This window comes from Raphanus sativus, chromosome 4 (genome assembly GCF_000801105.2).
Source record: "Raphanus sativus cultivar WK10039 chromosome 4, ASM80110v3, whole genome shotgun sequence".
Lineage (NCBI taxonomy): Eukaryota > Viridiplantae > Streptophyta > Magnoliopsida > Brassicales > Brassicaceae > Raphanus > Raphanus sativus.
Genome location: NC_079514.1, coordinates 46,830,657 through 46,845,465, shown reverse-complemented (window position 1 = coordinate 46,845,465; position 14,809 = coordinate 46,830,657). Strand labels below are relative to the sequence as shown.

General features: G+C 36.5%; 1 protein-coding gene across 1 annotated transcript; it reads left to right on the top strand.

The window, feature by feature from the left end:
* Nucleotides 1–9,900: 9,900 nt before the first annotated feature.
* LOC108849814 (glucan endo-1,3-beta-glucosidase) lies at nt 9,901–12,032 on the top strand. Its single transcript, XM_018623418.2, has 2 exons — nt 9,901–10,458; nt 10,976–12,032. Exons 1-2 carry the CDS (start codon nt 9,997–9,999, stop codon nt 11,870–11,872), a joined length of 1,359 nt encoding a protein of 452 aa, XP_018478920.1. The 5' UTR covers nt 9,901–9,996; the 3' UTR covers nt 11,873–12,032.
* Nucleotides 12,033–14,809: the final 2,777 nt, after the last annotated feature.

Genomic DNA, 14,809 nt, shown 5'->3' with positions numbered 1-14,809 from the left:
ATTTCCTTTTGGATTAAGGTGACAGGAGTGCCTGTGCATTTTTGGAATGATCAAACTTTCGAAGAGATTTCAAAGGCGCTAGGGAAGAAAATGGCTTTGGACTCAAAGAATGCTCGGCTACAAGTTTCTATCGATGTTGATAAGCCACTACAATTCAACAGAAGAATTGGATTTCCAAACGGAGATATTGGAAAGGTCTCCTTTGAGTACGAGGGCTTGAGCCGCTCCTGCTTTGCGTGCAACAGAATTTCCCATGATGTGTACTCATGTGAGGAGATCTCGAAAGAGGAAAGAGATATCTTTATTAAGGAATTAAGGGAAAATAATGCTATGGCGAATCAACAACAGACACAACTAGCACTACCCCCAAACTTCCGCAATAACAAGAGACCAAGATCCCCAACGAGTGAAGGTCAGAAGAGGTCCCCGTCTCGCTACCATCAGGCCGGAGCATACAGGAGTGAAAAGCGGATAAAGGAGTCGGAGAACTACTGGACTGCAAAGAGACACGAAGGTTATCCTCACCGTGAAAAAGAACTACTAAATAGAGAGAAGGAGGCCCCAGAGAGAAGAAATCTCCGAAAGGATGACAAGAACATAAGCATTTGGAACAGATTGGAAAAAATGAACATCGATGATGATGGTCGAGACCAGAGAATTAGCAACAGAACCGGGCCAAACCATAGCTCCCTGGGAAGCTACATGAGACAGGATACTAACAGAGGTGGAACCTACATAAAGGGAGAAGTAACGCCCGGAGCTACAACCGTACTTCTCCCCAATCCCAGTTAATCTGGCGACCTCGTAGTCCCCCAAAAGATACTCCAAAAGATATCTCAAATGGGTCTGCGAGATTGGAGCAGCGAGAATCTCCACAGAGCAGACATGACTCGCAGCTAACTGTATCGGAGCTCCCAACTAGGAGAAACCACAACCCTGGTTCTGAAAATGAGCCGAGAAGTGGAGTTCTGATAGTACATCAGAATGAAACCTCGGAGGATCGCCTGCGACGGTCAAAAGGGAAGGCTATAATGACCGGAAACCACCAAAGTACTCCGACATCGGCAGAAAAGAGACTCCCTACTAACAGCCATCACGGAAGAGGAGGTACTTTGGTCATACGTAACGTCCCCCAAACAGAGTACCAGACAAGCAGGTACTCCCCTCACAAAGCAAAGGAAGATGATGTATTAGATGTGGACAAGGTGATGAAGCTCGAGAATATCGATGATTTGGAGTTGACCAAGGAAGATGAAGCAGAGATAGATAGAATGGTCACTGAACACAATGACTTTGTGATGGATGAGACTATGATGGATAATGATGATCTTTTGGGAGATGAGCCGGGGCTAGACGAAGAGAAGATAGAAGCCATCTCACAGTTGTCTCCAGCAAATGCTGTGTATGATGACAAGGAGTCATCTCCTGTACGAGCGCAAGAGGACAGGTTTGCTGCAACAGAAGAATAGAGGAAGGCGAAATCTCTAGGCCAAGCTGGACGTAAGCCCCTCCAAAAAAACGCAGTAGCCAAGGGAGCTAGTGCATCCAAGAAACTAAACCCGACAAGAGGAAGGCAATCGCCTAGAAAACAAAAGAACTCGGGTAAAACCAAGAATATCCCAAAACAATATGTCCCTCGTATTGAGGTGTTTCCTTCTGCTAAAAGTAAGAACTCGTGTGCTGTTTCAGGTTCGGTGGTGTCCCAGAAACCACCCAATAAGAAGATATGAACACCATCTCGTGGAACTGCCAAAGGGCCGGAGCCTACTTGACCAAGCAGCATCTCCGGGAGTTACATCGTTTTTTTGCACCTTCTTTTTTTTTTTTATCTGAAACAAAAAACACTCGTTCTTTTTTTGCAAGATTTTCAAGTTTCTTTTGGTTATAATAAATTGTTTACCATGGAGCCGGAAGGCAGAAGCGGTGGTTTGGCTTTGTTTTATATGGATGCGTATGATGTGTCAATCCTCTACTTTGATAAACGTATGATCGATATTTCAGCTATGATAGAGGGACACAAAGTTTTTATGACTTTCGTCTATGGAGATCCGGTCATTGAGTGCCGTGAATACGTATGGGAACGTCTTACCCGCATGAGTACCACGAGAACTGGAGCTTGGCTTATGTGTGGAGATTTTACTGAGATTATGAGCAACCAGGAGAAGAAGGGAGGGAGAAAACGACCAGAGACATCATTCCTTCCTTTCCATTTGATGCTTAATAACTGCGGTATGATAGAATTCCCGTTTAAAGGTAACCCAATGTCATGGGTAGGGTACATGAGCTCTGGAAAGGTCCAATGTAAACTTGATAGAGCAGTAGGTAATGAAGATTGGCACCAATGTTTTTCCCACACTAATGTGGAGTACTTAAAATTATGGGGCTCAGACCATCGGCCAGTCTTGACACGAATTCAGTCTCGCCTAGTAAGACTGCAGAAAAGCTTCAAATTTGATAGACGATGGCTATACAAAGATGGATTCAAAGAGGTAATCGAAGAAGGCTGGGGTTCTACTCATCATGATCAGAACCGATCACTCCACATAAAGATCAGAGATGTTAGGCGAGCAATCTCCAAGTGGAAGCGAAAGAACCCATCCAACACAAAGGAAAAGATCGAGCTGATAAAGGAGCAACTCGAGAAAGCTCAGGAGGATCCAAACGTCCCAAGCAGTGAAGTGTTGAACCTAAAATGGAATCTCTGCACAGCTTTCCGGGAAGAAGAGCTATATTGGAAACAAAAGAGTCGGGTCCTCTGGCTAAAAGATGGAGATAAGAACACTAAGTTCTTTCACGCCCTGACGAAACAAAGGAGAGCTTGAAACCGCATCACTAGACTTAAAAAGCCACAAGGTGGCTGGGCTGAAAGTGACGAAGGAATTGAGCAAGTAGCAGCCGAATACTTCCAAATATTATTCACGTCATCTCAGCCAGGAGATTTTGATGATGCACTCCGGTACGTTACCGAGAAGATCACCCCAACGATGAATGAATTGCTCACATGTCAACCATCTGACGCGGAGATTAAAAAAACAGTCAAAGAGATTAATCCCGAGAAAGCTCCGGGTCCGGATGGAATGACTGGCTTGTTTTATCAAAGCTTTTGGGAGACAACATCAAAAGATATCATCAGAACGGTCAAGGAGTTCTTCAACACTAGTACCCTTGACCCCCAGCTGAACCAAACAAATATATGTTTGATCCCCAAGACGGAGCGTCCGAGAGAGATGACAGAATTCAGACCGATCAGCCTATGCAATGTGAGCAACAAAATCATCTCAAAAATAATGTGTCAACGTCTGAAGAAACTCCTCCCGAAAGTAATATCGGAGACTCAATCCGCCTTTGTGGCGAAACGGCTTATCACAGATAATATCTTACTAGCACAGGAAGCGTTCCATGCGCTGCGTACAAACCCAATCTGCAAAGCAAAATTTATGGTGATCAAGACCGATATGAGCAAAGCCTACGACAGAGTAGAATGGAATTTTCTCGAAGCTCTTATGATTAAAATGGGATTCGCAGAGAAATGGGTTACATGGATCCGGAAGTGTATTACTTCGGTCTCGTATCAGGTGCTCTTGAACGGAGAACCTAAAGGAAACATTACACCCACACGAGGGCTCCGATAAGGCGACCCCCTATCCTCGTTCCTCTTCATTATCCTCACAGAAGCTCTAATATCACAACTTAGAGGAGCAGAAGAGGAAGGAAGAATAACAGGCCTGAAGATAGCCAGAGCATGCCCATCTATCTCCCATCTCCTTTTTGCCGATGATAGCATCTTCTTCTGCAGAGCAGATATCCAGCAGTGTGCTGAGCTTTTAAAAATCATCAATATCTACGGCAAAGCATCGGGGCAGCAACTAAACCATGGCAAATCGTCTATTTTATTTGGAAGTAAGGTTCCACCGGCGATAAAAGGTGCCTTAAAACAAACTCTTGGTATACACAAGGAAGGAGGCATAGGCATGTATCTCGGCCTACCAGAAAAGATTTGTGGATCCAAACGACAAGTGTTTGCTTTTGTAAGGGACCGGCTCAATGAACGTATCAATTCTTGGACAGCAAAATTCCTATCCAAAGGCGGCAAAGAAGTTCTTTTAAAATCTGTAGCTCAAGCCTTGCCTACTTATGTTATGTCACGTTTCCTCTTACCCAAAGAGATCATTAAAAAACTTCAGGCAGCAATAGCGAAGTTTTGGTGGAGTACGAAGGCTGATAATCGCGGTCTACAGTGGATAGCTTGGGATAAAATCTGTAAACCATATGAGAAAGGAGGCTTGGGGTTTAGAGATTTGTATGACTTTAATCTGGCCTTACTTGCCAAGAAACTATGGAGACTGCTTGTACACCCAACATCTCTACTTGCCCGAGTTCTAAAAGCAGGTACTATAGACATATTAGCCCGATGGAGGTGAAAACCTCAAACTCCCCATCTTTTGGGTGGAAAAGTATTATGGCAGCTCAAGACCTCCTTAGAGCAGGATTGCGAAAAAGGATTGGATCGAGATACAATACTCGTGTTTGGTCAGAACCATGGATACCAGTGATCCCGCCACGGACACCAAAAGACATCGGCAATAACAGAGATCATGATATGTTTGTCAACCAACTGATTGACCAAACATCGAAGTCATGGAACACAGAGCTTCTCCAGTCTATGTTCGACCCTGGTGACATCCCGTTAATACGGAGTCTACGCCCAAGCCACAACTTCAGCGACGATGGCTTCCGTTGGGTTCACATGAAATCAGGATCCTATACAGTTAAATCAGGATACAAACTGGCGACACAACAAAAGGAAGAGAAGGCGACGACACGAGGACATGAGCCTAGCCTAAACGGCCTAAAGGACTTGATCTGGCTCCTAAAAACACCACGCAAGATCAAACTTTTCCTCTGGCAAGCGCTCTCGGATAGTATAGCAGCCAGTAGCAGACTCGTTGATAGACATTGTGGCTAGGATCGGTCTTGCCAAAGATGTGGAAGTGACGACGAAACCATTAATCATATCCTGTTTATCTGTCCTCCTGCACTACAAACGTGGGCTCTGTCAGACATCCCAACGGGTCCGGGGTTCTTTCCGAGCAACTCCCTATATGGGAACTTTGATTATCTACTTTTACGTGCGAAGAAAACTGGAGTATCAAGTACAGTGCTATCTCGCTTCCCATGGATAATGTGGTTTATCTGGAAAGCAAGAAATGATAAGGTTTTTAACGGAACCGACATCGCACCCTCGAATACGGTGGATCACTCAATACAAGAGGCAGAAGAATGGAGTGTGGCGCAAGTATTACAGCGACCAGTACTTATGTCTGGGACGCCTGCTGCAAGTGAAGATGTGCGGAGTGAGTCATGCTTACCAAGATGCCAAGTGGACGCATCATGGATGGCAAACTCTAACATCTTCGGAGGTGGTTTCGTTATGGAGCTCGAGGCGAGGAAATACTTATACGGCTCGACCGGGAAGGATCAGGTCCTCTCCCCCCTACACGCCGAGTTCTCATCCCTACTATGGGCAATGAAACACTCGTTGCATATGGGAGTTACATCTATGTCTTTTGAATCGGATTGCTTTCAAATGGTTAAATTGATTAAGGATGAAGAAGAATGGCCATCACTGGTCTCGGAGTGGAATGAATTCGTTCATCTACACTCATCTTTTACTAGTTTTTTTTTTCTTTCGTGAACCGTTCTTTAAATGTAAGGGCCGACCTCCTTGCGAAAGGGGCTCGTGCTCAGAATACGATTTTCTCCCATGTAAACACCCTGATTCCGGTATGGTTAGCTCCAAAGGCTAACCTGTTTGAATCATCTTAATAAAAACATGGAGTTAGATGTAAAAAAAAAAGGTTCCTTTTTTTTCTTTGAACACCATTATACTCTTAAATCAGTTTTCTCCATTGATTTCTTCGTGAGGGGGGAGTTAATAACTTAATATTACAGACATTAAAAATTGAACCGCAAAGCCTAATACACATGTTATTCCTATTTACCAACTCATCATTTGTTTTTGTTTTCCCAAATTTCTAAAAGTTATTTGTTGTTCAGACATTTGAATTATATACCTTCCTATGTCTGCTTCTCACGTTGTCAAATGGTGTGAGGCGTTCCGCTGAGGCTATTTTCTACGGAGGATATGCATACATATATATCTCAATAAGAAGTTGACTTCAAAAACTATTAAAACTTCAACCAACAAAATACATAATCGTATAAATATTCAAAAAACTGAGGCTATTTTCTACAGACTGATGTTTTGTATCAGTCAGCTTTGAACTTTGATGTATGTGTTTTTAGTTGTTAATGATAATCTTCGGATGACAAAAAAAATATATATTCAAAAAAATATAAACATATAAATATAAAACTAAATTATGAAAACTGTGGACTCCAAAAAGTAATACAAGTACACCCATTTTTCTAATCCATGAAGCCCATGATAGGGTGAAAATGTGCAATTCATACAAGAAAACGTGGATGTATCACCTCCCACCAGATTGTATCTGTGGATGGGCAAATAAGAAAGTGTTCAGAGCTTCAAGCCACATCAAATCTTTTCTGATGAACATATCCAATTTCTACCGGAAACACCTTTAAACTGAAGAATAATGGTAAAGATGAAGTTCACAAGTGTCTCAAAAAGCACAACTGGATCTGAGCAATCCGATGCCATTGTTTCACCTTTCCACTGCATACGTTTTTTTTTTAAGTTGTTTTATCAGCTGTGGATGTCAATTGATTGAGACATCGCAATCGTCGTATGCCGGTCTTTAGACTTTCTCCAACCAAATTCCAAAGCAATACTTTAGTATGATCTTCACACTATTTTAATATAAACTTCTCCAGCTCAACACTAAAAATTATATTATTATAATGTTACATATTTTGGTATTATATTATAGAGGTTTAGTGTTAAAATAATATTTAAAAGTTTGATTGGAAACGATTTTTTTTTTGTGTTGAAACTACACTAAAACAATGCAACTTTGACACTATTATAATGTTACGGATTAAAAATGTCCTTAAAATCACTAAGGTGGACATAAAAAAGATAACCATGATTTTTAAATGTATTTATGATCTACCTCATTTGGATCATCATTTTTAAGACCTACTAGATTTTGATCCGCGCTTTGGAAGCGCGGAATATTTTACGATGAAAAATTTCACTAATAATTTAACAAATATTTTGGTAATTCTTAAAGAGTATGTATTTAAAATATTTTTGCATTTAAATCAGTGTTTTTAAATTCAACCCGATTGTGATTATACCGGTTAATCCGGAGATCTGACAATTCAATTTAGGTTTTTAAAATATACATATTTAAAAAAATCACTAAAACCCGAGACTAACCGATTGAACTGATGGATGACCGATATGTAATCTAATTGGATTTAAATTGTAATAGTTTCATAATTTGTAATCTTATAATCCAAAATTTAAAGTTTATTATTTTGCAATTTATGAAATTATAACGTTTCTACAAAATTTTAAAAAGAAAATGATATATATAAAATAACTAAGATTAATTATTGTATTGTTTGGAAACATTGATAGTAGTATAAAAATATATTGTTTGGAAACATTGATAGTAGTATAAAGAAATAAGTATATTGTTTGGAAACATGGATAGTAGTTTAAAGAAAGGAACATTAGTGATTTAATGTAGGTTTAACTATAAAGTATAAAGGTGTATTTAATTTAAAAACTTACAAAATAAATGTTAGGTCCAACAGAATGTTTCTGTTTTAATAAGATAGATACTTACTCATAATTATTTAGATATTTTTATTTGGTAAAATTTATATTTTGACCAGATATCCATCTGATTTGTAAAAAGGTTAATCTTTTATTTAAAAGAAAAGCATGATTATACAGATATATAATACTATGAGATTCATATACAATTATTTATCTATGCATATATGAGATTAGATTAGAAATTTGTTTTAGTGAATATAACATATGTTCTTTTTCTCCATACAGAGTTATAAATATCCAGAACTTTCAAATCAAATCAAAATTGATAACATATTGAAACAGATTTACATCTTTTCCATCCTAAACTATTGATAGGACTCATAGGAGGCCATTACAAATGGTCTGATTTAAATGGGTCATTTGTGAAGATTGTCTTTGTATATAAGATGATATTTCATTTGCATAATAAGATTTTGTTCATTTCTGTAATTGATGCATCATCTAAATATAGAATATGAATACAACATTTAGATATTGCATCAAAATGTTATTTGTTTTCATAATTAGTATTTGCATTTAGATTTAATATCTAAACTAGAACTTGCGGTTGTTTGATATGATTTGTGTTTAACGTAAATTCATAAATCGTTGATTTTATAAACAATTATCATGTATATATTTATGTTTTATAATTTACATATAGAGTAGAATATATTATTTTATGATATAGATGTTTGGTAATATTTCTTTTTATTTGTACATAATACTATATTAATTTTTTATACCTTGATTCAATTTTATGTAATTTTATTATTCATATATTAGTCTGTTATTTTTCTGTTAATTCATTTTAAAACGTAACAACATACTAATTTTTTTCATTAGTTTTCTATGCATTATTATTAGTTTGTGATATTTTATTTTTTTGAAAATTGAATTATCTAAATTTTTATATTTGACTAAACTAAATAAGATAATATTATATTTAATTTTTTTTATATAGTATGTATTACATATTTCAGTTTGTGTTTTTTATTTTCACCACAAAGAAATAACAACCATTTTAATTAATTAATTTAAATTAATTTTAAATATAGTGGTAGAATTTATAAATAAAAAGAAATACAAAAAAAAATACTTAATTTATTGTAAATGAAATGACTAAATGTATAAATAAAAAAAATATTTAATCTGCTATCTATGTTTCTAAACATTTTTCATTTATTCATGTTTCCAAACAGTAATGAAAAGTACTTAATTTTTAATAAGTAGATATTAAGTTGTTCATTTTTTATTTTATATTAACATTTGAATATTATTAGTTAAAACACTAAAATGGGACATGATTTTATTCTTAATAATGAACTAACTATAACATTTAAATAAATATATATAAAATTAATTTTGTATTGTAGTGGAAACTATGATTTTGTGGTTTCGCGAAAAAACTTAATTTTAAAGGTTTGGTAGAAAACAAGATTTGGATTTTGAAAACTAAATTTTTTTTTTGGTTTCGGCAGAAAATGCCGTTTTTCAGTTTTGGTTAAACAAAGAGTTACGTTTAACAGGCTAAAGAGCCAGAGCTTCCTCAACTTCATACTTTTCTATGTTCGAATTTGTTTGACTGCAGTCGGTAGTGTCAAAGTCATACGATTTCATTCTACAAAGTACAAACACGTGTCAATATAACTATAATCAGAAACCACGTCGATCTATCTCCCCTTTCACTTTTTCTTAATTCATTTGCTAACTACATTACCCTAATAAATAAATTCATTTGCTAACTATATTAACCAATCACACATTTGCTAACTACATTAACAACAATATGAATCACTCTAATCAATAAATATACTTTGTTCAAGAAAAACATGTCCGATTAAGGACACTAAATTAGGATAGTAAAATTAATCTGATAATTTAATTTTTTAGATAAACAATAAAACAAGCTTAAAATTTGGATTACATTTAGATAATTTTAGTATTAACAGCACAAAAGATGACAAGATAAAAAACTATACTTAGCCAAATTAACTAAAAAGACAACAGATAATTTTTCCTTTTCAAGAAAATCAGGCTGGTCTTTACTAAAAATATACATATACACTAATACCAGACGTATACGTCTATACAAATGGTCATAACTATTTATCTATTATTTTCTCTTATATATAGCCTCTCAATAATCATCAACTCTCTCGTCATTAGAAAAAAAAAATAACTCAAACGATTCACGGGTTCCACTTTGAATCGTTTGATTTTCCCATTTTCCGAAAATAGTAAAAATGGCCAAAGCGCCACCGTCAATATCTCTCCTCCTCCTCCTCTCCGCCGCCGTATTTCTCGCCCTCCCGGCCGTGATCTCTGCCATAGGCGTCAACTACGGCACTCTTGGAAACCTCCCACCACCTACTGAGGTGGCGAACTTCCTCAAGACTCAGACTTCTATCGACAGCGTCAAGATCTTCAACGTGGATCCCAACATCCTCCGTGCCTTCGCCGGTACCGGAATCTCCGTCGTCGTCACCGTCCCTAACGGTGATATCCCGGCGTTAGCTAACGGAAGGCGAGCTCGTCGATGGGTCTCGGCTAATATATTGCCGTTTCATCCTCAGACGAAGATCAAGTATATCTCCGTCGGAAATGAGATTCTGCTCACTGGAGATAATAACATGATCTCGAACCTTTTGCCGGCGATGAGGAATCTTAACAAAGCTTTGGTTCGTGCTGGTGTCAGAGATGTTAAGGTCAGTTTTATTTCTATTTTTGTAAACAAATCAATTGAATATAGTTCAATGTCATTAGCATACTAATTTCAGTTAATTTGCTAAATTTATGATGATCTTTATAATTAAACTTTGAAGATATCTGTTTAAATTTTGATATTGTTTTTTAAAACAAAAAAAAATTGATATTGGAAGTGACGAAGTATTTTTGCGTACGTACAGATATCTAATTATCATTTGCTGACTTTTCAAGAAAAAGTGACGAAGTGTTTTTGTTTACGTAACTTTATTTTTTTGAAAAGTCAGCAAATGATAATTTTTCAATTTCCTACCGTATTCCATATAGACTAATCCCACGTGTTGTCTCACCGTCCAAGGTTGTCTTTACATTAGGACATGTTTTTTTTAAGTGCATTAGGACATGTTGAGTTGATAACATCAAGTTCTTTCATTACATCATATATACGTATGTAACTTGTTACTGACTGATAAGTAATCATTTAATCTAATGTACTTTTTTTTGTGCAATTGGATTCAGGTCACAACCGCACATGCACTTAACATCATAGCCTATGACCTGAACGGTGCACCAAGTACCGGTCGATTTAGACCTGGTTGGGACAAAGGCGTATTGGCTCCAATCCTAGCTTACCATCGCCGAACCAGGTCTCCTTTCATGATCAACCCTTACCCTTACTTCGGTTTCGACCCCAAAAACATCAACTTCGCCATCTTCCGTTCACCGTACAAAGCGGTCCGTGACCCGTTCACCCACAAAATCTACACAAACATGTACGATGCTCTCTTGGACTCGACTTACTCAGCCATGAAAGCTCTTGGCTACGGTGATGTTAACATTGTCGTCGGTGAGACTGGCTGGCCATCTGCCTGTGACGCACCTTGGTGCTCTCTTGAAAACGCGGCTTGGTTCAACCGCAACATTATCAAACGTTCACAACGACAAGGAACACCTCTCATGCCTAATAGACGGTTTGAGACTTACCTATTCGGTTTGTTTAATGAAGAAGGCAAGCCCGGTCCAACCGCGGAGCGAAACTGGGGGCTTTTCCATTCAGATTTCTCCCCGGTTTACGACGTTGGTCTCCTAAGAAACGGGCAAGGTGGTGGCGGCCGGCCAGCACCAGCATTGCCTGCTCCTAGTACTGGCGGTGGTAAATGGTGTGTGGCCAAGTTGGGAGCCAGTGATGCGCAGTTACAAGGAAATATTGATTGGGTGTGTAGTCAGGGAGGTGTTGATTGTAGACCGATCCAAGCTGGTGGTTCTTGCTTTAACCCGAACAGCATGAGGACGCACGCGTCGTTTGTGATGAACGCTTATTTCCAGAAAAACGGTCGCACTGATGGGGCGTGTAATTTCAGCGGAACTGGTGTCGTGGTAGGGAACAACCCAAGCAATGGTGCTTGTAGGTACTAAGTGAAGTCTCTTAAGAGATTTCTCTATATAGCATTTGTTTGGAAAGACCCTAACATAATAATGGTTCATGTGTTGTTCTTATAATTTAAGGTTTCTATATTCATTCTATTTTTGGTGTCAATTTCTTTTATTTGAGTAAATAAAAGTTAACTTCTAATGATACTTGCTTTTGACATACCCTTGAGCGCGTTGATTTCGGTGTCTTGTGATCTTTATGTTTGATTTAGATGGTCCATCAACCTATAAAGAAATATTAACGTTAGAGCGTACTGCATAATTGTGTCTGCCAAAATTCTCCTTGGTTCCGATTCCTCGACAAATCATCCTTTGGTAGGTAGGGGTAACATCTATATACGTGAATCCACTCTCAATTTTAGATCTATATTTTCAGATCCGTACAATGTAATTACGCAGTCCCCATAATAGAATTTTTAATATACAAAATTTCAAAGTGTAGTTCATTAATCATTATAATGTATGAATTTGTAAACATTCTTGATCAGTTTGATTAGAATTACCTCACCAATGACCACGAGTGTCATCGAGGATCACTACTAGTGGGCTGTCAATGAGGTTGGGAATCGTAAGGTATCACTTTTTCTAACTCAATTTTTATGAAATTATATTAGTTAGAACCCAAAATCAAATGTCGATTTTTAGTCTCTTCTAATTTTTGTTGTACAATTTTGTTTCTAAGAGCACCCATAATCCAGGATCAACAGGCTCGATAACCAAAGTACACTTTTTGGAATATATATTTTTTTTTTCGTCTGAATTAAAAAAAAACTAATCTATCGTGGACCACCACGTGTAATGGGGCCCGCAAACAGTGACGTAACTGCATATAAATTGGTCCTTATTTACGGACTTTAACAGATCAATTGTGGCACAGAAACCTAAAAACATAATAATTTAATATATTTTTCCTGCTAAGGATTCCTAAGTTACTACCGTTGCACATGCTCTAATACTGTATATATTTTCTCTAAACTATAGAAATAAAAGAAAGTTTCACAATAACATATTCTTCTAAATTATGATTCGAAATATGTGTATATCCTATGATTAGTGATCAGTCGCACTCTTTGATCAACCGTCTGCTTCATCTATGGTTCGCAATAGATTATATAATCTATATGCTTTGTGTAGTAGGGTTCAAAAAGATATCTTGTAACCTTTCTTTTCATTGTTTTGTAACTCTTTACCGGTTCGTTAAACAAAGAAAAAAATGATTAGCTACTTGAATTATGGCTCTAATTAGTAAGGTAACCATTGGTTTGTTCACTATTTTTAAACAAACCAATGCTCAACAGAAAAAAAATATAAATGTTGTTATTCCTCGGTCACTTGTTTTCTCAAACATGAGCAAAATGCAATTATAAAAGTTGGCTAACATCGCACTGGCAATGATATTCTACGATGGTGACATTGCATTGTTAACATAGCGTGATATTGACAATGCTGATTTAGAATTAATAACATTTTGTCGGTCAAATATATAAAACCCCTGTTCAAGAACTCGTTAGGCGTTAGTCGGGCGGTCGGGTTGGGCCTAGCGCCTAACGAGAAAATCGGGGATTAATCGGAAATTACGCGGGGCGGAATTTTTAAACTTTATTTAATTTATACGTATATATACTAGATAACTTAATTTATTTACAGAGAATCAGAAGTGGCCCAGTGGCCATCGTTATTAAATTGCCCAGAGTGGGGCTGGGTTCGAATCTCCTATGCCTAATTTTTGTCATTTTTTCAACTATCCTTTAATGAAGGGTAAAAATGATATTTAGCTTTCATCTTCTTCCTTTAGATCACGACCTCAAACCCTAAAAACATGGCGGCTACCTTTTTTCTTTCGTTTTTACAGTGATTTTTTTCATTCTTTTGCTAGATCTGTACTAACTACTGATACATCTATGAAATATTATTCGATTTGTGGAGTTTAAATGAAGAAAAATGAAATTTTTTCACAACACCCGATTTTTTGGCCGATTACCACCTAATCCCGGCGGCTCCGTCCCGCCTCGCGACTTTCCGGCGACTACGCGGCCCTCGGCGCCGCGTTTTAGAACAGAGTATAAAACAATATACGTATTGATGAGTTTTGATCTCATTCAAGACATACTTGACTTGTCATGAATCATGATGTAGAAATAAACACATTGCGACACTTGTTTTGGATAACTAGACCACATAACATCGACACCTCCAAACTAGTACCAAAAGTGCAAAATACTACAAAAGCCACTATCATTAAAATGATAACAGAGATAAAAAAAGAGCAATGTTAAATAATATTTGTAATAGAAGATATTATTTAAAGAAAAAATCTCAAAATTACTAATCAATAAAACATTAAATTATCTCCATCCTAAATTTTAATTTTTAATCTCATCACTAAATACTAAACCTTAAACTCTAAACAATATAAATATTTTTATTTTATTTTTAGTGAATATTATTTTGGTGATTTTCTTGTGTGTGTTATTTCTGAAAAAGACTTTATTTATTGTTATTTAAAAGTATTTTTCATAAAACCACTACAAAAAAACTGTTGTTTAGCATCATTTATTTTATATTTTTGCATTATTTATAAATGATGTAAATAAAGTTTGTATCACTTAACTAAATGACTCTGAAAGTGGTGATGCAAATAATTTGTATCAGTTTATTAATAATTGATGCAAAAATAATAAATATTTGTATCATTTACTATAAATGATGTCAAAATGTATCAATTACACAGAAATGATATTAACATTTACATCAATTTATTTAAATGATGTTAGTAGTTGTATCGGTTGAAATAACTGATTTCAATTATTTATATCATTTATTAATAACTGAAACAAATTAATATCATTTTAAAAAGTGATTTTAATAATTATCTAATTTTAAATAACAATTTAAAATATTCTTATGAAATTTAAATAATTT

Bases quoted from the DNA above. Each gene is read 5' to 3' on its own strand.
- LOC108849814 (XM_018623418.2), top strand. From the start codon at position 9,997: ATGGCCAAAGCGCCACCGTCAATATCTCTCCTCCTCCTCCTCTCCGCC. The intron at 10,459-10,975 runs GTCAGTTTTATT...AATTGGATTCAG, and splicing joins CTGGTGTCAGAGATGTTAAG to GTCACAACCGCACATGCACT.